At 36.1% G+C, this 24,038-nt stretch overlaps 2 protein-coding genes across 5 annotated transcripts in view; one reads left to right on the plus strand and one right to left on the minus strand.

Moving 5' to 3' along the window:
- Window positions 1-10,428: 10,428 nt before the first annotated feature.
- On the plus strand, window positions 10,429-15,747 carry NUPL1_1 (Nucleoporin p58/p45). Of its 2 annotated transcripts, XM_035732464.2 has the most exons (9): window positions 10,429-10,493; window positions 12,400-12,459; window positions 12,491-12,556; window positions 12,590-12,764; window positions 12,810-12,889; window positions 12,924-13,039; window positions 13,080-13,162; window positions 13,566-13,890; window positions 15,450-15,747. In XM_035732464.2, the coding sequence occupies exons 2-9, from the start codon at window positions 12,428-12,430 to the stop codon at window positions 15,599-15,601; spliced, it is 1,029 nt and encodes a 342-aa protein (XP_035587480.2). In that variant the 5' UTR covers window positions 10,429-10,493; window positions 12,400-12,427; the 3' UTR covers window positions 15,602-15,747. The 2 variants fall into 2 exon arrangements, with proteins under 2 accessions (XP_035587480.2, XP_051075431.1); XM_051209946.1 differs by having other exon boundaries at window positions 10,446-10,493; window positions 12,810-13,039.
- A 308-nt stretch (window positions 15,748-16,055) lies between these two features.
- The window catches only part of NAA38 (N(alpha)-acetyltransferase 38, NatC auxiliary), a 48,398-nt gene continuing 40,415 nt past the window's right edge, over window positions 16,056-24,038 (minus strand). For 2 of the 3 annotated variants that reach the window (XM_051209949.1, XM_051209947.1), the window contains 4 exons: window positions 19,208-21,950; window positions 18,289-18,329; window positions 16,287-16,414; window positions 16,056-16,182 (listed from right to left, as the gene is read on the minus strand). Coding sequence is in view for 2 of the 3 variants with exons in the window: in XM_051209947.1 (XP_051075433.1) it covers window positions 21,820-21,950 (131 nt within the window). In the remaining variant the exon portion in view is untranslated. Of the gene's footprint in view, window positions 16,183-16,286; window positions 16,415-18,288; window positions 18,330-19,116; window positions 21,951-24,038 lie in introns of all 3 variants that reach the window. The other variant, XM_051209948.1, reaches the window with a different exon arrangement.

Here is a 24,038-nt window from a genome sequence, read left to right on the forward strand (position 1 = left end):
TCACGTGTTGAGGTAATGAATTTCACTCGTATTTATTTATTGTTTTATTGTTAATATTTATATTGTATAATGGGGTGGAGAATGCTGGTCGGCGACCTATGCTCTACTTGAAGTAACAGACGTAAGTAAGTAAGTAAGTAAGTAAGTAAGTAAGTAAGCATGAAAACAAGCAAGTAAGTGAGTACCTAACACAGGAAATATCACCTCACTAAAAAGATTATTTTAAAACTCAATCAGCATTCTGATTTTATATTTTCTCCATGTCTTGTCAAAATTGTATAGAACTCCCCATTAATAAATTAATTCAACATTAAAATGAATAGCTATAAATGAATTCAATCATTATAATATTCACGAAAATTCCCTTTTGATATTAATCAACATTTTCTCATTCGTGACTGGCTTCAAGAGGTATTTACTGGAATTCTAGTGAGAAGCAGTAACCAATGGAGTTCAACCAGGTCTGTTGTGAGATAGTAGCTAACTGAAGACAATGATGAATGTGTCGGTCAATTTCATGGATTGGTTGAAGTTGGACATTAGCACTGTTGGATGCAGGCTCAGTGGTCTATAGGTTAAGTGTTCACGCGCGAGACCGATAGATTGTGGGTTCGAATCTCGAGAGACGGCATCGTCGATGCATACTACTGAGAAATCCCACAATAGGGCGGAATGGCCGTCCAGTGCTTCGAGGTTTTCCATGATGAGACTCATGATCAATAAATGTTTAGTTTTTTTTAAATAAAAAAAACTCATCTTAGAAATACAGATCCTGAATAGTCCATTTTCACTCTATTATGTTAATCCACCTGACCATAATCAACGAACTGTTTTCTAAAGAAAGGATTCTTTAATTTTAATAAGAAAAATCAATTTTTACAGAACAATACAGTAGAAACTTCACAATTTAAAGAAAATAAAAACAAACAATAATTCTATTGTGGGACGAAACGGACGTTCAGTGCTTCCAGGTTTTCCATGGTGGTCTAGCTTCAACTGAATCATGATCTTAACCATTGAAATCACTATAATATCCACAAAACCCATCTGATATTAGACAATAGTTCGCCTTTAAGTCTATTTAAATACATATAATCAAAGAGCATGTTTTAGCTAGAAACAATGATAGATCTATTAGTATATGTATTGAATAATTGAATAATATTCTTCTCTATCAAGAGTTTCTTTAGAATAGTCAAAATAAAGTATCATGAGATTATGTTTTATTTAGATGAGTTCTTGAATATTTTTCAAAAAGAAAATAATTTCAACGAAACTCAACAACGACAACAACAACAACAATTGTCCAAATCGATTCTTAACATGAGATCCATTTAGATGTATTCAGTGAAGAAGATTAATTATTGAAGAACAAATAGATAATTCAGTAAATCACTTTTGTGAAATATGCGGATGATCTCACTGTATGTATGCCTATCTCTTCCTCTTTACATTCCATAGAAATGAATGAGTTTTTGTCTCGTAGTGATTGTTGGTCTGTTGGTAATGGTCTCATACTTAATTCGTCCAAGTGTCAAGCTATTAACTTTGGCATGAGACATGAACGGGATCTAAACACCATTTTGAGATCCCATAATGCTTGTGCTATTGAAGACTCTTTGATAAACACAGTGTCGAAGGTCAATTATCTTGGTGTTACCTTTTCCTCTGATCTCTCTTGGTCTTCTTATATTTTCTCTTGTCGAAGAAGGTTTTCCGTCTGACTTACTACATAAAGAGATTGCATGCTCTTAGGATTACTTGTCATTTAATCTTACAATTTGTCAACTCTTGCATATTACCTATTATTCTTTACTGTTCTCCATTATTCTTTCCCGGGCTTTTGAGAAAAGACTTTGCTGTATTGCGGAGAGTGCTGAAGGTAGTCAGCAAGATGTGTGGTGAATCTTTCGAGGTCATAATTAATATGGTTGTAGATAGACATCTAAAGTCATGCAAACTCCTGGCAGGTGTTATTTTATCAGATACTAACCAAACCCTTCACTCTTTCTCCTTGTATATCTTCTGGTAGAACGAAACGTAATTACATTAAAATCCATGCGCGCAAGCAAAAGTATAAAAGTTCTAGAGTTAACCTAGTCAATAATCTGCATTCTTAACCATGTCTCTAAATTGAAAAGTTGTACAGTTTTTCGGTTTCTTTTTAAAAAACGTTTTTTAAAATTTTTTTTGTATTCGTTACTGTTTTTTTTGTTGTTGTTGCGTAAGTAACTTGTTGAAATACCCTGTGCTGAGAATTTCTATATTGTACCAAAACTATAATATTGAATAAAGCCATTAATAATAATAATAATAATAATAATAATAATAATAAAAAATTTATACTTGATAAGAAGGTTAGTTCATTATGTCTTGTCTAATTCAATATTGTAACATTTCTTATGATATTAAGTTTTTAATCCTTATTGTAACAGTTTGACATTGTTATTGTTAATCACTATGTAACATATTACTTAATACAACATTAAGTTTATCTATATATTCTAATGTAACATTCATTTTTGTATTAAATAATTGTGAACTATTCATTCCAATATTGGCAAGTATATTATTTGTATTCTGTACGAACTTCGTATTTTTTTTTCATTTATATTATGATTTCTATTCACTGATCATCGTTTATATTTATGAAATCAGTATAGAAATGAATGTTTCTAGGGAATGAATAAATTTTCGTTTTTACTGGTCCTTTTTTTTGTTGTTCCATATTACAGTGAATCGCAACTCTAAAATTTTTTTTTAAAAAAAATGGCCGGTCGGACAATATTATTCCAACTCTACATATATAAGCAGTAAGATCCCTCATATGACATATTTGTTTATTGTATTTTATTTTATTTTTACACTATTTACTAATTGTTATGTTACAATGAACTATTGATTACTTACTTTAACCTGCTTAAAATGTGACTATAATTCAATGTATATAGACGAGATAAAAATAAGTACATTGTATCGATGAACAAGGAGGTTCAGATGCAGAAGTAAAGGCAAGGATTGGCAAAGCAAGTGTCGCATTCCTACAGTTGAAGAATATATGGAAATCAAAACAACTTTCAACCAATATCAAAGTCACAATCTTCAATACGAGCCTCAAGACAGTTTTACCGTACGGAGCTGAAACTTCGAGAACTACTACATCCATCATCAAGAAGGTACAAGTATTTATAAATGGTCGTCTACGCAAGATACTCAACATCCATTGACCGGATACCATCAGCAACATCCCTTTGTGGAAGAGAACAAATGAGCTTCCAGCTGAAGAGGAAATTAGGAAAAGACGATGGAAATGGATAGGACATACATTGAGGAAATCATCAAACTGTATCACGAGTCAAGCCCTAACTTGGAATTGTGAAGGGAAGTGGAAAAGAGGAAGGCTGAATAACACATTACGTCGAGAAGTAAAAGCAGATATGAAAAAGATGAATAACAACTCGAAGGGGCTGGAAAGGATTGCCCAGGACGCGGTTGGATGGAGAATGCTGGTGAGTGGTCTATGCTCCTTCACGAGGACTGACAGGCGTAAGTAAGTAATATTGTATTCTACTATAACCTAGTCTTATAAGTCACTATAGTGAGCCACCACAGTCTCACATACACACACACATGGAATGAAATCAAAGATGCAAAGTCGTACTGCTGAATTATTTGAACAACCGAAAACCAAAGATTGGTAGTGGCTAGCAGTGGAATCCAGGACTAGAGTTTCGTCTTATTTGTGACTCGTCAGCTGGATGTACCTGCATCGTAGAGTTGATGTTCACCTCAACCCATTACCGTGTAGTGACCTACTTTTATCAAGAGAACGTGATTAGTTTAATCGAAACAATTATTATTATAACCAATTGTACCAGTGGGTATTTTACTGTACTTGTTTGTTTGACTGTACTAAAGACATCCTTCCGTTGACTGCGACCTTGCACGAATTCGGTTAAGCTCAGTAACCACACTTGTACTCCTTTGGCACGATCTCGGTATTCTTTCAATACCACGAGATCGCCAACAAATGCATCACAACTACAGCCATCAACTGCCTTCTGGTATTTGGCTTACGGGGGATCATATCGGTTAACTGGCACGTAGTCTTCCTGTAGTGGTGATCATAGTCAGCCGCGACTCAACGCCACACTACAACCGTTTACTTCAAACGCCATCGCGTTATCCACATAGCTACTGAGTCCTGATAGCCACCTGCTTGTACAATGAGGTGAAGTTTAAACTCACTTGGTGTTGTTTTACTTGTATCCTCCCACGGTTATTTAAGACTGCAATTGATTAGTCTCATGTTGGCATATGTGCATTCTGTGCGGATTGTCTCGCTCTAGCCTTAAGTCACAAGCTTTTTAAACCTACTAACAATGGAAAGATACAGGTAAAAAAACAGCAAGTGAATTTAGCTGAAAACTAGTATGAAACAACTATTCATTTTCTTTTGCTATTTGTTAGTTTTCAGCTAAATTTAGTGAAGTCCTGAAAATATCGTTTAAACAATAAGGACAGAGCTTTTTTAGATTATTGCTGATATCAACAACTGAATTAATGTAATAATAACAACGAACTGCGCTCTCAAAAAAGAAAATCCTTCGGACAAGTTAATGGTATTCAGTTGTAATCAACAACATGAAAAAATAAATATAGATTGATCCTACAATGTTCGTATTTTGAAAAATGACGGCCACTTCGTACATGTTATGAATCAACTTTGCTTTTTATGTATTCATTACATTAAAAGCATAAGTGGTTGACCTTAACTTGAATTATTTCGGTATGTTAAGTTTGTCTTACATTGTTCCTACTCGCTCACTTTCCACTACTTCGTATATTGTTTTATACTACTTATTTACATGCAGTAAGCAGTTGTATTTCTAAAATATTTTTAAACATATGTTGTAACTCAAGTTGAAGTGTAATATTCTGAAACGTTCACATAAACTTATAACGTCTATTGTACTTAACATTGTATTTATCATTATAATCACTATACCTTAATCACTTCAGTGGTTATCCACAGTTTCGTGCATTTGTTTAAACGCACAAGTTTCCGTATTGTTTTGCTCTTGGTTCGGGTTTCGGTTGTTCATAAACTGTTGCCAAATATAGACACAGCTATCAGCTGTCCTTTGTACTATCGTATGTTATAATTATTCTTTATGTTACCATTACAGGAAGCCTTTTTATTTTCATACTTCGAGGACACGTTTAAACGCCCCAGATACCTCACAAGTTGAGGTTTGTAACTAAATTTTGTGTATTGCTCAATAAAGAACCTCTATTGTAGACAAATCGTTGTTTTGGAACTTCGGTTCCACGCGTATCTCAATCGGGTGACCTAGACGCTTCGATAGATCTAACACGGTTAAGGTTGGGAATTTTCTTAAAACCTGTTTTGTGGTACTTTTTTCTTATTGTTTGTCACGCTAGTGACTAGCTGTTGTTTTTTGTCGATTTCGTATGCTATGTGGTAAGTGCAAAAGGTGCACCTGTTTAAATCTCATCGGACACAAAAGGCGCTCGACGTCTAGCTCCCATTGGCTTTGTATGGTTTGCTGTTCGGGTATGATATTTTTTATCCAAGAAGCAATTAGCCTTCTGGCGAAGAAAACTTTAAGATCCAGGGTGTAACGGAAAGAGAACGATGAAAATCCATCTGCAGCTTCTTTGTTGAACAGTATTGTCATTTATTTGTTCCTTCTCCCTATTGTGTATTTTAACCTTTGTTCCGATCTCGTTTAACCATATCTTTTGTTCTTCAGTCTTCCCCGTTTGAGCCTTTATTATGTGATTTTGATTAAAGACTTATCTTTTGTTACCTCAGTTACCATTGCATGTTGCCGGACCATTGACAATAAGATCGTGTTCGACTAAGCTCAAGGTCACGGCGTGGTTCAGTGTGTGATTGTTAACCTCTTGATTGTCTGCTTGGGAGAATTGCTGGAATCCCTGAGGATAGATATTTGATCCCATCTTGTTGGGAATATTTTTATTGATTCTCAGGTATCAAACCCCTCAGTATTAACTGTTTCTTTCATTGTTTAGCGCGCTACTTTGCGTTAGAGAAACTTCTGACTGTATAGCACAGGCTGTACCGTTTGAGGTATTTTGTATTTTTGATGTAATTTGTTCTGTTTTCTAAATTAGAACCGTTTATATTGAACACAGAGTTTGTGTTTTGATATAATATAATACGAGTATCTCAAAAACGCGTTGTGAGCTATACAGAGGAACGTGGTCTGGTCTAATCGAATAAATTTTGGGTTCGTCAGTCCGTTGTTCCAACCGACTATTGGTTGTTCGATCGCTACACAGGGTTTTCGGGTAGTCAAGTTTTGTAAGCCAGTGCTTCCGAGACTTGTTTAGATAGAACAGAGAGTCCTCAAAACACCTAACATGTGTGTTACACAAACGCTTGTAATCCTATAAATAAAAAGTTCAAGCACAGTTTGATTGTGGATGAATGAAGTCCCAATACAATTGTTGTCACAGAAATTTAGCTCGTCGTGGATGTAGACTATTCTCCAATAATTGCAGGATACATCTGAATTATATGTGAATGGGCTATAAATTTCAAGGGAGGAGGCCTAATATTATATATTAGAGATCATGTTGCTGCACAATAGTGGTACATTTGAGATAACTTGTTGTGGAATTAAATCTAGACATGGGTTATTGACTATAGAAGCAGCATACCGTATTCCACGTTGTCTTACTGACGACTTTTCTTAAATTTCATCTGTTCTTGGAGGCTAATTGTTGTCTTTTTGTTGGCGATTTCAACGCGCCACATTTCAACTAGATAAGACTTACAGCTTCAGGTTGTTGTACTAACAACCGCCTACTGTTATCCATTATTCAGTGTTCACTTGTATATTGTATCGCATAACCGACACATATTGACTTAGAACCTGCATATGAGTTCAAAATGCCCAAAAAATACTTCGAGCAAAGTTTCTAGGCCACATAGATTGATAAAATCTATTAACTCTTGAGCATTCACGCTTCATTAGCCTACTAATTGAAATCAAAGTTGATAATCAGAGAGAGTGGTATATTTCCAGGTGACTACAGTTCTATATATTATATCTGATCACTTAGCAATACGTAAAATAATCACTAATAAACATTTATTAACCACTGAAGAGTATCCAATGTCATATTTCTCAAGTCCTCTGGTCTTGAGATAAAACCAAACCTTTGTGAACAAAAGAAATGTATTAAATCTTAGTATCTGTCATGACTTTGATTTATGATCATTATTTTTTATGCATAATACGATTCTTTTAAGCGTTAAATTTCAAGACAATCACGTTTCAAGATTACGAACCTGAACACGACCTTGGCCCTGAGCCAAACCAGTAACGTGTTAACTAGCACAGATAGCTTAGATTCAAATCTGAGTCCTTACTGATACTTCTCGCTCAGCCCTGTCCGTTGAGTTCAGAACACAATCTCAGCTTCCATTGTATGAACTACATTTCTGACATACGTAACTTATATACAGGTAAACCAGACCACACCATACCGTAAAATGGAAAATAACAGCCACACAATTTCAAGCAATAAGCGTCCTGGAGTGTGGGAAACTGTAGCTAATAGATTTAGAATGACTTAGGAATAGTAGATCGTATAATAGTAGCCAATAAAACAAATGATAGCATATAATAACATATGTATAATCTATACCTGGTAAAAAGTGGTTGCGAACACCATATCAAACTCTCCTCCTTGTGTGCGATTGGGATCACCAGTAACAACAGAAAAGCTACAGGCGGAGATCTTAGCAAATGCAAGAACCATAGAGAGATTGCAAGATACATTTTGAATGTTTTGTGTGTTTGTGAAAATCCCTCCATATATATACTTGCACTTTGTTCCTATTGATCCCCTTAGTTGTACATTGTTGTCTTTTGATTACATCTGAATTGTTAATACTTTTATTTTTTATTACAGTTTTGTTTTTCTTACGCATTCTCTAAGTTTGTGTTTCTTCCCGAACTGCATCTGTGTTGTTTTACTTGACACTTGTTCTTGGCAGTAGCCATATTGATTTGCTCCTCCTTTTGTGTGTTCTATCCAGTCAGGATAAAATAACGTTCATTTGTTGTGACTGGTAATTTTCCCTCATCTTTCATCAACTCCTTTATTTATTGTAATTTAGATTTTATTGATTGAACAATTATTGGTTGAATAGCCGGGTGGTAATATTTGTTTAGGTAACGATTTACATTTAAATTTATGATGAATTATAGAACCGCTACTTACCCGATTACTTGTCTTGATTTTGACGGGAAAGGGCGCGTGTCTAACGTACCTGGATGGCTATTCTTCTATCCAAGCCGTAGTTTGGATTCTACAGAGATCACATTACTATCACTACCGGGAAAAGTTTTCAACAGTGTTGCTGAACTGGATGAAAGATTGATTAAACGCCCAATTTCGAGATCAACAAGCAGGATTTAGTAAGGATAGGTCATACACAGACCATATCAGGACCTAATCATCCTAATGGGGGATCTAAACGCCGAAGTCGGACTGGGCAACACTGGATATGGAGATATCAAGGAGAGGACACAGACTGGGAGAAAGGAGCGAGAATGGCAAGAGACTCGAATCTATGTGCGTTCAACAAAATGGATATAGGCGGCACATAGAAGAAGATGTATGGGACTATATATCACAACGAGGATTCTTACAGCGAAATACAATAGACTATAGGAACCGGCCAAAAAGGCAAGACAATCACTGAGATTCAAGAACAGAGAAACAGATTGGTAGAACACTTCGAGAAACTCTTAAATTGACCAGCTCCATAGAATCCATCAGACATCGAAGCAGCACACACAAACCTTCCTATAACTGTCACTACACCAACGACGGAAGAAATAAGGATAGCCATCAGATAAATGAACATTGGGAAAGCACTGGGAGCTGACAATATACTAGATGAAGCACTAAAATCACACATAGAACCAACTGCAAACACGCTCCACGTTCTATTTAGGAAGATTTGAGAGGAAGAACATGTGCCGATAGACTGGGAAGAAGCACACCTCATCAAAATACTAGAGAAAAAAGATCTGAACAAGTGTGAGAACTACAGAGGCACCACACTACTATCGGTACCAGGAAAAGTTTTCAACAAAGTGTTGCTGAGCCGGATGGAAGATGCAGTAGACGACCGAATTCCAGATCAACAGGTCGGATTCCGTAAGAATCGGTTGTGCACAGACCAAATAGCGACACTACGGAGCATTGTCGAACAGTCAATTGAATGGAACTCGTCACTATGCACCAACTTCCTTCATTATGAGAAAGTATTTGACAGTATGGATAGGAGAATATTATAGAAACTTATTCGAGATTGATCACCGCCCAGTGATCAATCAATTGTAATACATCTCAGTCCTACAGGACATCAGTCGCGGCCCGGATAGCTCAGTAGTAACGTCTCTGACTGTGAAGCTGTGTGACATGGGATCGAGTCCGTCAGGACGCATTAGTTCCCACAAGATTAAAAGTACACCTGGTTGACGAGTGCCAAGTAGCACGAAACTAAGGTCCAGGGTTTCCTGTGACTACCTCCAACCACCATCTTAACAAACCAGCTCCCAACTGAAGAGGAAATTAACAAAAGACTCTGCAGGTGGATAGGAAATACATTGCAAAATTCATCAAACTGCATCACAAGGCAAGCGCCAACTTGGAATACTGAAAAGAAAAGGAAGATAGGAAGACTAAAGAACACACTGTGCTGGTAATGTGAAGCACACCTCGAGAGAACGAATAGGAATTAGTAACAGCTGGAAAGGATTGCCCAGGACAGAGTTCGAAGAACAATTCTAATGGACGGTCTGTGCTGTTCCACGAGGGCAAACAGGTGTAGGTAATAGTCTTTAAGTGTATAAATCGCTACATGATATAAAGTACTGTAACCGTAGTAGATGATTTAGTACATTAGTGAAATTCCCCCTAATTGTTTCCGGAATTCGTCTTTTCTATGATTCGAACAAATAAGTATATGAATGGAAGGTTCAAGTATGAGACTATAACTTCCGAACAACCTACGTAAGATACTATGGTGATCTTGTGAATCTAGACCAACGTACCAGAGTTAAACAAGTTTTAATGATTATTGTTATGAATTAGGATTAAGATTTTCAGCTGGAGGGCTCTAAATGCGATTTATGGTTTATACTATGAAACGACATCAGCTGTGTTGCCATATGAACAAATGAATTTTGTGCCAAAATCCAGGACCTGTTATTTGATTAGTTCGTCCGTAAGTGATAGTCTCACCAATATTATATATTGAATCAATCACTGTAAAGTACAAGTGCTCACATTGTGAACACTTCTTCTTGATACTTACTTTGAAACGCGATTGGTTCATCGACCTTCAATCGAACATCCGCTCAAGGTTCTTAGAGGTTAATTCAACTGGTTGTGGTGTAAAGCATTCGAAGGTCGAAGTGGTCAGTAATAGTTATATCATTTTCTTGTTCCTTTTAACAGACTGTTTCAGTTTCATGACTTCATAATTGCTAACTGCTTTTAATTGCTTACTTTACGGAGATTTATTGCATTTTTGTGGGCTCGTTATGTCGACTTACTTTTCCCTCATCAGCTCCTCTTGCACACGCTTCACTTGTACCCAAAGTAGCTTCAAGCTAGACAAAAACCCACCACAAACGTGTATCAGAAACAGTGGCCATATCTTTTCATTTCAAACAATTTGAATACATGTGCTTAGGACTACTAATTCTGGTCAAGTTCTAAAATATAGAACCCCTTAACTATAGTTAATCCAAGCAATATTTCCAAGTTCTTCATCAAAAATCTTGCTACTTCCTGAATTAAATAATATTTCATTTCCAAACACTTAGAACTTCCTGTCACATTTGTTTTTGAATAGTTACATCCCACATGTAAACCAGAGTTGTTACTAGCTAGGTACTATTGTTTACATATGGGTTTCAGTGGTTGCAACCGTTTAAGTGTATCTTAACGTCTAACACTGTCAAACACAAGCAACTGACCAACTCCGACGATTAGTATTGGAGAAATTTAGCGGGAATATGCGTACAGTGCCTTGAATTTTCGTGAAACATTAAAAGCGTTCATTTCATTTGTTCTGAGAAGAAATCATTCTCATTTCAGGATACCTGATAAACTTCCCCATCAAGCTGAATGTTTAACTGAAATATTGACACCTCCAAACTTTCTCACAAATGAAACAACTTCCTCAGTGATATTCGTTTCTTCTAGTGATTTGTAATATTGTCTACACTTTGAAAACAATTTCATTTTATGAACTGTATTAGCTTACCATTCATTCTGGATGCCTTTCCTCCTAACGAAGTAATTATTTCTTTGTTGGCGGATTCTTTCAGACATCGGACAGAAAAGTACATAATGTCTTGTAGGAAATTTGTTCTCGGTGAACAATAGAGCTTATAGATAGTGCAGATTTTTGCTACAGTACTGTCCGGTGTTAATATTTACTCTGTCTATAGCAAGTAATATGGCTGATCATTTCGATCCCTTGTAAAAGTATTCACAGACCTTATGACCAACAAAACCTGCATCATATTTTGCGTAGGCAGGATATCTATGTGAAATATGGTCTGATACTTAGGATATTCACAGGTTACTAATATTCGACCTTACATTTCTTCATGTATAGTGACTTTTCGTATTAAGTGGTGTTGAAGTTAAACCTAATATCCTAGGTAAGTATAGAAAGTCGGTGAGTTAAGCTAACGTAGCTGGGACGCGTTACATTTCCTCAGCCACTGTCTACCTCAATTGGCAATGCTAGATACCATGCGATTGTGATGAGATGTTAAAGGATCTCACACCAAGGTGTGACATTTGTCAATATCCAGACCTTATGTTGAAAACGACTGACTGACTTCATGATTTTCGTTACTGATGGATTAGTTGACTGCTCATTCACGCAGTCATCAATGGTCGTTACCATTATAGGTTCTATGACTTAGATATTATGGTAAGTTTAGTGTCACCTGCTTTCAGTATGTCGCTCTCCTCACGATGGCGTACCTTATTCAAGAGTTGGACGTGTTGAATTGGCACACGGTATCCAAATATATTTTTCGCATATGTTAAATTTCCTAAAAATCCTTGCTAAACATGTAAACACAACGATTACGATTGTTTAAGTGACAATCGTTAAGTGAAATAACTTTGTTTAAAAAAAGTTACATAATCGCTTATGTGTATTGCTTTTTACTGTTACTTAAAATTATAACTAGTGTATTGTAGCATTTATGTGTAAACACTTGAAATCAGTATTCTTTTTACCATAATCTCATTAAAAACATTGGCTTTAATTAGCTAAATCTTATCTTACATCTACAGGTTTCGTCTGTCTTTTGACAGTATCATAATGAATCGTGGTTTAACTGATGCCACTATAAAGTAATTTTTTGCTAAACTAGATAATTCTTAGGAATCATTTACAAGCAAAAGATTTAGTTGTATGTAATGAAATTTCTACATCGTTAGATGAATTTAAGTAGGTTTAATCTTTCTCCAAGATCATCTTTAGAAAATTCCTCACTCAACAAAAAAAATATCGTGAAGAGTTGGCTGGCTTGTCTTATTGTGAATTAATCACCTTAAGTGATGATCTCAAAACTGTTAGTCAACAAGTGTCTTCTTCAATATCCAGCCTCCGACATACATCTACAGCAATTTCACGCTTAAAAACAGATGTACTGAAGGTGAGACAGTGTTCGCAATTTTTTCGAATAACGTTTTTATACAAGGAAGAGAAAAATGCTGGCATAGCCCATAAAACATCTGAACATGGACTGAGTATTAAAAATGATAATAATGAACTGACAAGGTATACAGTTATAAACAAATTATTCTAGATCTAGTTATTTTATGAAAAAGATCTCTGAATTTGATACAAGAATCCGATTGTATAAACATGAGTTAGAGGTATTTGAAGAGAATGTTTATTCTCAGCCATTGACTCCTATGACTCCACGAGGTAACTATTTTCTTGATGTAAATACATTTTTATATTACAGACCTTCTTAATATTCTGCATCTAATCGATCATGATTTTATCAATCTTGCTGCTCAGTTGTACACTACACATGAAAACATAAAGGTATGTTTGCAGTGTTTATTCTTGTTAGAGCAGTGCATTGTGTTATTCACATAACTATTTACAGATTTGTTCTTTATCTCTGAAGGTGACTGCTAAGTTATTTGCTAGTCTGGGGTTTATTGATAAGTGTAGAAATCTTAACTAAAATCTACAAAATTATAGTTATTTGTGGTTGAAGCCAAGTGATATAAAGCACTGGTTTATTAATCGATATGTTTAGCCTTCAGCCTGTTCGCCTTAGGTTTTAAATCCGCCTCATTTAGCTTGGTTTAGGTGGCAAAGTAATGTCGTTACGCTTTACGCAAATAGTTCAATGCCAAATATACAAGTATATACATATATTTGCGAAAATTATGGTTGTTAGTTTTACCACGTTTTAATTGTTTTTCTCATTTCTGTGTAGGCAATAAAATCAAACTACTTAAAAAAGTATCGTATGTGTTATGGTTCAGCTCGCAATCCATTCGGCGATAATGATGACTTTCATTTCAAGAGTCAAATAGAAGTTGATAATTTATTTGGAACAGGATTAAGTAAGGGAAAAATCGGTTCATCATTCTCCACTCCATATGGTCCTTCTCCATTCCCAACATCAGAAACACCTACTACATCCAATTCAATCGGTAGTGTTGAGAAAACTTCAATTATTCCGTCGGCACCTTCTACTACAACTTCAAGCAGTGTATTGTCGAATCAGCAGTTTGGTATAGCTTCATCTTTCCAGCCTGGTATGTTCACGTACAGTAATTAATATTTCCTAATAATCGACACTCGTAATAATGACCAGTGTAGATTTTAAAAGATCTAATTTACCTAACTGTATATAGTCTAAGGTTGACCGAACACTGAAACTACCATATAACGATAAGTGTTTGTCAACAGGATTCTTATGATAGACGAAACTAATTAGATCTAACTATGGACAAAATATCAATAACAAAGCTAGGTCAAGTGGTTCAGGATTAGCAAAGAATCACTCATTTTCAAAACGGATAATTTGAGGGTAGGTACGGTTCTTCCCTATGGTTTTAGACTACTCGGCAACGAACAGTGAGATGGAATTATCGGACAGATGCATAAGTATTAGTAACATCAGTGACAAAAAAGTAGGCATCAACGATATGATTCGACATGGAACAGATTCCTAGAAGACAAAATAATTTTGGAGCTCGGGAAGGTGAAGTGGATGCTTCTGCATCATTATGACAAATCATGAATTGTGTTACCCAACATCTCTAACTGTCAGTCACAGCAACTGCCGCAACTAGATAACCTGGATTCGCACAAAGCAAAAACTTCCCTTTATGTCAACACAATTGTGTCTATAAATTAAGATGTCGATTGTGGTGCCTTCTATGTTGAAGAGTCATCTATCTTGTGGAATCTCGACTCGAGCCAAAGAAGATCTAAGGCACTTGAAGAAACCGCCTAATAATCCCGTACAACTAAAGAGACTTCCAATTAAATCGGCAACAGCAATTCGTGCCATTTTTAATAACCATCAAGTCGATATCAAAGACACCAAAATAATACAAAAAGGCTTTTCCAGCTACAAAGAAAGACGAGTAGCCGAAACTCCATATATTGTTTAATTCTACTGCCCTCAATAGAAAACAAGGCCTCACTATCCATCCGACTTGGACCATTTATCCGAGCTACCTTATCTAATTCTATCCACATCTCACACCATTATTATACGCACAAATTCAGCTCCACTCGTTCACACCACAATTATCTCATTTTTTCATCCTTTAACATACGTACACACGCACAAAAGTCCAAAAACGCTTCATATAAATCACCTTGACTGGAATTAGACTGACCTGGTCAGACCTGTTTTTGATTGATCGCACCAAACATTCCTACTTTGTTCCTTTGAACTATTTAAACTTGGGTTAATTTAGTTTATTTCTTTATTCTCTGAAGAAGTGGCTCACACCAAGTCACAAAATTCGAGTTTTCTACTCATTGGGATATTACAAATATATAATTTTTATTAATAACAATCTATCCAATGTCCAGTTTATTTGAAATTATCAAGTCAAACCTTAGTAATGGCACCTATCGCAACATAATCGTTTGACATCGACTTACAGTCAGATATTCTTAAATACACCAATACCTAATCGTATCCAGGTTTACTCAAAACATGATTTCTATCTAGAACAAAATGCTTATCATAAAATTTACTCTGAAGTTTTAAAAACTGTTAACTCAATTCTTTCTATCTAGAGAATGACCTTTGTAATTGTTCTGTCTGATAAACTTCTTGTTCTCCATTTTTCAGCATCCTCCGTACTTTCACAAATAGGTTCATTGACTGGTGGAGCTCCTGCTTTGAATTCAACTGTTACAACAGGTTTAGTCAAACCAGCATTCGGATTTCAATCACCACTAACTACTTCAACAACAAGTTCTGTTGGTAAAATTGGACTATAACTTCTAGTGTGAAAGAATTGGTTCCTTTTCTAGGATTTTGAATCAAAAGTACATGCCAGAAAATTTTATCTATTTTACCGTGTCTAGTAATGCATATTCCGATAGACTTGTGTCATAAGTGTATATACATTTTTTCGTATCACTAATGTTCATTTATCTCATTCTTTAAAAGAAACTAGGGTAGTAAAAATAGTAGAAGGATTCAAGATACTAAACCTTTGTGAGTGTCGATTAATTCATACGATCCAAATGTAGTGTTTTGCATCCCGTAACTAATAGGCAACTAGAAGCTATTAGTTTATGTTATATTGCATTGAGACTCAAAATTTAGTATATATAGTTCGTACTTAATAAATGAGTAGTTATACACTATACTATGTCGCAATTAACAATCGCTTAACAATAAACGATATGAAAAGAATTGAACTATTTTAGAAAATAATAACCATATACTACAAATAAAAGCAATCTATTTTTTATATATAGACAATTAATGTACAACAGGATTAAGAGGTTCAGCACGCAGTTGTGAAAAATCAATTCGCCTGTCTAAATCTTCATCAAGTTCTCCGACTACAGCCCTGAAAAATAGCATAATACGAATAAATCTTGCATTATATAAAGTTTCAACCTCAGAAATAGTAATTTTGTAACTAACTATGGCTTTATATCACATTGAACTTACACATTCTGTCCTCGAATAATAAATAAACCCAATGGAACTTGCTCAACACCTTCAGTTGGACTGAAAACTCTTTCATGGCTATCTTTGATAACAAGATTGACGACATTATCAAATCCTTTTAATGTACCCTAGTAAATGAATAATTTTACTAAGATTAGCGAGAATGACAAGGACGGTAAACAAAATAATACATCATCATTCATATAGAAATTCATGCATTATGTTATGCCCCGTATGTCGTTAATGAATAATAAAAAGCTTTATTAGATTCACCAAGAAAATGTAGACGAGGTTATATAAACGAAAAGATCATCATAGCTTGTCGGAATATTTATACAAGAATATATATAAATACTAGATATTGATTGACGGGAGAATTTGATGAAGGTGTACAAATTACTGATTCCGAAAAGAGATGAATCAGTCGATATTAAAAGGGGATAGGTTTAACGATTAAGTATCACAGAAGATTCGGTTAGTTGTTATCAAAGCAAAAGAAGGGGAAAATGACATTAACTCTAAATTCGAGAGAGAGTATAAAGCTCACACACTACAAACATGCTTTATATGAGTAATTTTAATTTCTCTGATCTTTGTATTTCATTGATAAAACTAAATATTAGTAGATTAACTGTCCTCTAGTTTATTGATTCATACTCAGTCTACCCTGGTATATTAGACAGGCTTTTGTGCTTGTCTAAGCTACTAATTAACTGTTGTTGTGGTTGAGCTCGATAACTTGTATGTTATTTTAGCATAAACTAATTGTTTGTTGTAGTATCATCTAGTATTTATAAATATATTCTTGTATAAATATTCGAAGAAGCTATGTTAGTCTTTCGATTTGTACAACCACCGTTATATTATCTTTGTAAATCTAACAAATTCTTAATAGTTGAAATTGTTTTTGTAATTATTTAAATGACACGTATATTGCAATTTGTTGTCTTTCTATCGCAATGAATTATTATTTCATTCACTCATAATCTAATCTTGATTATTCTACCTGTAAAACAATATTTCCTTCCTCATCCATTTATTACCGCTTTGCTTTTGATCGTACATTTTCTCTTGTGTATGCTAACACTTTCACATTTGATTACTTTTTTTTCTTGAACAATTTACTTAAATTGTTTCCATTAATTACTAGTATTCTAGCTCAGTATAACTATGTTATTACTTGTTCACTTATAGTTGATCTGGTAAATTTTTGTTTGTTTTGTTCGAAATTAGCACTTCTTTTGACTTTTTTCTATGGCAAACGTGACTCAACTAAACTGAATATCTGGAAGCACTGGGCGGCCGTTTTGTTCTATTGTGGGACTCCTCAACAGTGCACATCCACGACCTCGCGTCCCTGCTAGACTCGAACCCGGGGCCTACTGGCTTCGCGCGCGAGCACTTAACCACTGGGCCACTGATCCGGCATCCAATGGAGTGAGGTCGTGGATGCGCACTACTGAGGAGTCCCACGATAGGACGAAACGGCCGTCCAGTACTTCCAGGTTTTCTATGGTGGTCTAGCTTCAACTGACTCATGATCTTAACCATTGAAATTACTATAATATCCACAAAACCCATCTAATATTAATCAACATATGCTCACTAGTGACTGACTTCAAAAGCTATTTCCTGGAGTTCTAGTGAGAAGTAGTGACCAGTAGAGTTCAATCAGGTCTGTTGTGAGATAGTAACTCACTGAAGACAATGGTCGATGTATCGCTCAATTTCGTGGATTAGTTGAAGTTAGACATTAAAACCGTTGGATGCAGGCTCAGTGGTCTAGTGGTTAAGTGCTTGCGCGCGAAACCAGTAGGTCCTGGGTTCGAATGTCTCAGAGGGGCGAGGTCGTTGGTACACACTACTGAGAAGTTCCACAATAGGACGAAACGGCCGTCCAGTGCTTTCAGGTTTTCCATGGTGGTCTAACTTCAACTGACTCATGATCTTAACCATCTAAATTGAACATATAAATACATGCAATTTAAAATACTCCACTTACCACGATAGTTCTTCCATCTGATGTTACAACATTTACCATTCCTGGTACATATAAAGAAAATAGTTAAAGAAAGTAGAATTTCCTAGATGATAGATATGCAATATTAATATTCTGTTTACTGATCCACTATAATTGATTGCATGTACATTGTACGAACATAGAGTATACATGCAATATTTGCTGAATACATTCAAAGTTATTGTAACGAAAGTAAACGAAATTAGAAAATAACTTGAATGAAAGAAAAAACTAATATGCATAAATTACAAGATTTAGTCTACAGAAGGTAACTTTTATTGGCCATACAGTCGTTTTCAGCTGGAATTTTGAATGATCTAATCTGTTAAGAATCAACAGCTATGTTAAAACTATGAGCTGAGTTGAATGGTGGTTAGCAGCAAAATTCAGGACGCGCATTTCTTATGTGGGACGTATCAGCTGGATATATCTGCATCCTAGAGTTGATGCTTACTTTAATCCTCAAATCCAGTACCGTTCACTTTGAACGTCAACAGGCTACTGAATGCAGATAGCCACTGGCTTGTGTAACGGATCCTGTTGCATTCTTTCATTTACCTAATTAAATAGATGTAGTAAGGTCCTTAAATGAAAAGCTAGTGGATTTTGAAGTTATCAGATAGTTGGAAAAAAACAAAGTAGGCAAACCAACGTAGAATTGTACTTGTCTAATATGTGCATACTATTTCACATCAATATAGTGAAATTATATCCGCAAAGAGAAGGCAAATAAGATCAAATGGATGGAAAGGATGAAATAATATGATTTAAGAAAATAAAAATATATAGCTAAATGATGTAGAAAGAAACCACTATCACTACGTCCTCCTCCTCCCACTAATACTGTGGTTGATTTCGAACCAATAAACACCAAATTTTTAACCGACAAGAAAAAGGATACGACCAACATATGCTTCTAACTCAGACGCCATAAATCAATACCTAAAAAATGCAATAAATCAAAATTATGAAATGACTTAGAATTCCAACAAAAATACATCAAGAAAAGTAAATAACAATAAAATATATTTAGCTTCCTCTGAAATGTGAAGGTCTCCATAGATGGATCCTCCAAATCCACCAATCCGGTTAAAGTGCCCGACATTCGAGCTCCGCCCTCCCATTCTCATTATCAGCAAGCCTGGTGTAAGAAGGCAGTGAGTAGAAGGGAGGGTTGACTCTCCCCACCCTCGACTAGACCAGGGAATTTGGAGCCCTAGTCCATGTTGTCGCATGATATCTTCATATCCGGTGTTGTCCATTCCGACTTTGGCGTTTAGATCTCCCATCAGGATAGTCAGATCGTTTCCTGAGCACTTCGCTATGATCGATTGCAGCCTCTCGTAGAACTGATCTTTATTATCGTCATTGCTATCATTGGTGGGTGTATAACACTGGATAAGATTCATTGTGATTCCATCCTTCCTTGTTTTGAAAGATGCTTTGATAATCCTGGATGCATCAGATTCCCTTCTTATAAGTGCTTCACGTGATTCTATGGACAGCATCAGAGCAACTGAATGTGTAAAGCATTTTCTCCTTCGTGACTCTCACGAATCTAACCTTTTATGTCCAGTTTAACTCCAATGGGTTTCGCTGATTCCGAGAACAGCTAAGTTGTATCCCCTCATTTCCGGGACATAAGCCCCGTGAATTTCGAAAATCTCACCTTTCACCAATTGCCTTCATAACTCTTCTAAATGAAAATACTTCAAATCCTAGAGCAGATTTTTAATGCTATAAATTGTTTTTCCTGGTAAGTGCTTGTTTAGTAAGATTGTTTTTGCGAGATGGTGCTGCTGACCCAACCCTTCAAGCTCATGTGGCCTTGGAATAGGTAGTATCCGTAGAATGGTTAAGGACGGATCATAATAGTAACTATAACAGAAGTCATATATATGAAATCACAAATTAATTACATAAAATGCTGGTCCGTGAGAATGGGAGATATTTTATTGGATAAAATACCTTTCTATTATCGATAACCATGACTAAATCATGATTTATGGCAAATTCTAGAATTGATTTGTAAAAACTTCTTTTCATCTATTAATTTTTGTTGAAGGTATCAACATTCATAAGTTAGTGGTCGATTTGACCGTTGAATCACGAACACTAAAAGCAAAGATGCAAGGTCTCTAGCAGTACAAAACAAGATACGCATTTTGTTATCTTAAGGAACTCATCAGGTGACAGTAAATAGATCCTAAACCTGATGTTCACTACAGGACTGGAATCCAGTGTCGTTCGCTTCAAACACCACCGCATTATACACTTAGTTGGTGAGTCCAGATAGTCACTAGCTTGTACGATTGAGTTCAAGATTCAAACATCTGATACAAAATTAATTAAAATTTACCACATTGCACAAGTCAGTGGCAATCTGGACTAACTAGCTACGTGGATAAAGCGAAGGAGTTTGAAACGGCACTAGCTTTCAATCCCGTAGTGAACATCAACGCTGGGATGCACGTACATCCAGCTGACGAGTCCCAAACAGAACGAAACGCGCGTCCTGGATTCCACTGCTAGCCACCATAGATCTCTGCTTGCAATATACACTTTGGGTGGAAAAAGTTGATCAAAACTCATAAGAATGACTAAATACTCAAGTCATGTAGAAACAAAAGAGACAGGACAGAGAGTGTATTCAGATAGATTAGCGGTCAAGGGTTAGTAGCAAGCTAATACATGACTCATTTAAGCCATAGTAATTAATATTAGGCCATATCACAGAAAATCATTTTTCAAATGACAAGATTAACTGGCCTAATTAATACGCCCGTGGTTTAGTAGTGGTTAACACTAAGATTTCAACCAACCTGTTGCAAGCTTGACACCTATTTCTGTTCGGACAACCGACCACTCTCATTCCAACATTCACATAAAACTTAAAATTCAGCAAACCTGTACCTCACAACCGAATTACTTTTATACACATGCTTGGACGAATAATTGGTCTCAGTAACATTCTAATCACTCCATACAATTATAAATTCATATTCCAAATCTACAACACCGACTCAGTTAAGTCAACACTTGTATGCATACACCTGAAACTAGGTATCATAAAACAATAAAACCATGGATCTATTACTGTAGGATCAAACGGGAAATTTACCGTAAACTAATCATTCGCTCTAAATGCTCTTCCTTTTTAAAACACAAGATAGTAAATGCACAGTAAACACACAGTTCAACTGCTCTGTCAGTAGGTCATAAACAACCAAAAAGGATAACTCATAAATCTTCATTGATCCATGTTGTCATACCTCGCATCAACACACTTGAAAGAAGAAATTCCCAATATCATAAAAATAATGTCAACAAACATTCTCAAAATAGTCAGCAACAATCACATAAACATGTAGATAAAAACATATCAAAACAAGTACAGTTTACTTTCAAAACAATTGTATCTACAAATACAGATTATTATGCACAACAATTCCAGCAAATAGTTACATTGCTTCCCCATATATCTAAATATATACATATATATGCATAAATACATTAACAAGGTTTCGCCACAGGACTTTCACACAGCCAAGATTTATAGATCTTATAAAATCTATAAAATGAACGAACAGCATTTGGATAGACATGAAATCCACCAGTTTTTGATTCGTGAACAGGTGAACCATCTACCATAATAAAGAAAAATAAGGTAGAAATCACTATTAGTATGGTTGCTTTTGGAGATTGTTCAAATTAGAAAATAGACAAAACATCACAAACTGATTTTAGATAAATAACAACCGTTGAAGATTAAACAGCATCTGACAGATACTTTCACAGTATGTGCCTCGCCAGTCAGTAGTCGACACTTGCAACCGATCCGCCAATCGAGCCTGGCACTTCCACGTCTCACAACAAACATGCTACCTTCCGACCACTATCGGGTTCTCATACATTCTTCTTCATTACCGATTTATGTCAATTCGTGACATCATGTGAATATCATTCAATCACATAATTATACCAATCTTTCACAGTAGTCGTACCTCACTAGTCACATTCTCACTAGAACTTCGAGATTCTTTCACTAAATGTCCGAAGTCTTGCTACTACCAAGAAAAAGTCATTTCAGAGTACCTTCTATCAAGATTAACAAAGTTATTAAAGAAAATCTATCATTAAAAACTGTTATTCATTTGAGCGTGTTTCGATCTCTGAGCTGCATCGTATAGCATTAATTGTCCTTCTCAACAACATCGTCGGCACATGCTTCGATAAAGCATCTTTCAAAACAAGGAAGGATGGAATCACAATAAATCTTATCCAGTGTTATACACCCACCAATGATAGCAATGACGATAATAAAGATCAGTTCTACGAGAGGCTGCAATCGATCATAGCGAAGTGCTCAGGAAACGATCTGACTATCCTGATGGGAGATCTAAACGCCAAAGTCGGAATGGACAACACCGGATATGAAGATATCATGCGACAACATGGACTAGGGCTCCAAATTCCCTGGTCTAGTCGAGGGTGGGGAGAGTCAACCCTCCCTTCTACTCACTGCCTTCTTACACCAGGCTTGCTGATAATGAGAATGGGAGGGCGGAGCTCGAATGTCGGGCACTTTAACCGGATTGGTGGATATGAGGGATCCACATAGAGAGTTGGAAAACCCTGATTCCGTACCAATCGTGCGCATGATCTCCAGGATCCTGAGCGAAGAAAATAACATATGAACCTACCGCTGGTCACTGCCTACCATGGAAATGCATCTCATCACGTCGCTCTACTACCCTGTGGATTAAACCTCGACATCAAAGGCTAATAATGTGGCCATCTAGGAAAGTCACCTGCTTCAGTTTGGGCGCTCGTACAGTATTCCAGACCTCATGGAAATCGGATAATTTCTATGGTGCATACATACTTAGTGTCTCCTTTTACCAGTGTTTACGTGTTTAAATAAATCAATACCTGGACTGGGAGAAAGGAACGAGAATGGTGACAGATTTTCAAATTTGTGTGCATTCAACAAACTGGTAATAGGTGGCACAATATTCACCAATAAGTATATACGCAAAGCTACATGGGCCTCACCAGATCACACTACACAGAACCAGATAGATCAGATTTGCTTTACTAAAAAATGCAGAATTTCAATAAAAAAAGTGAGAACCAAGAGAGGAGCTTACACAGACGGCTAGCAAATAACTGAGATTCAAGAACAGAGAAACAGATTGGTAGAACACTTCGAGAAACTCTTAAATTGACCAGCTCCATAGAATCCATCAGACATCGAAGCAGCACACACAAACCTTCCTATAACTGTCACTACACCAACGACGGAAGAAATAAGGATAGCCATCAGATAAATGAACATTGGGAAAGCACTGGGAGCTGACAATATACTAGATGAAGCACTAAAATCACACATAGAACCAACTGCAAACACGCTCCACGTTCTATTTAGGAAGATTTGAGAGGAAGAACATGTGCCGATAGACTGGGAAGAAGCACACCTCATCAAAATACTAGAGAAAAAGATCTGAACAAGTGTGAGAACTACAGAGGCACCACACTACTATCGGTACCAGGAAAAGTTTTCAACAAAGTGTTGCTGAGCCGGATGGAAGATGCAGTAGACGACCGAATTCCAGATCAACAGGTCGGATTCCGTAAGAATCGGTTGTGCACAGACCAAATAGCGACACTACGGAGCATTGTCGAACAGTCAATTGAATGGAACTCGTCACTATGCACCAACTTCCTTCATT

The sequence above is a fragment of the Schistosoma haematobium genome, chromosome 1 (genome assembly GCF_000699445.3).
Source record: "Schistosoma haematobium chromosome 1, whole genome shotgun sequence".
NCBI lineage: Eukaryota > Metazoa > Platyhelminthes > Trematoda > Strigeidida > Schistosomatidae > Schistosoma > Schistosoma haematobium.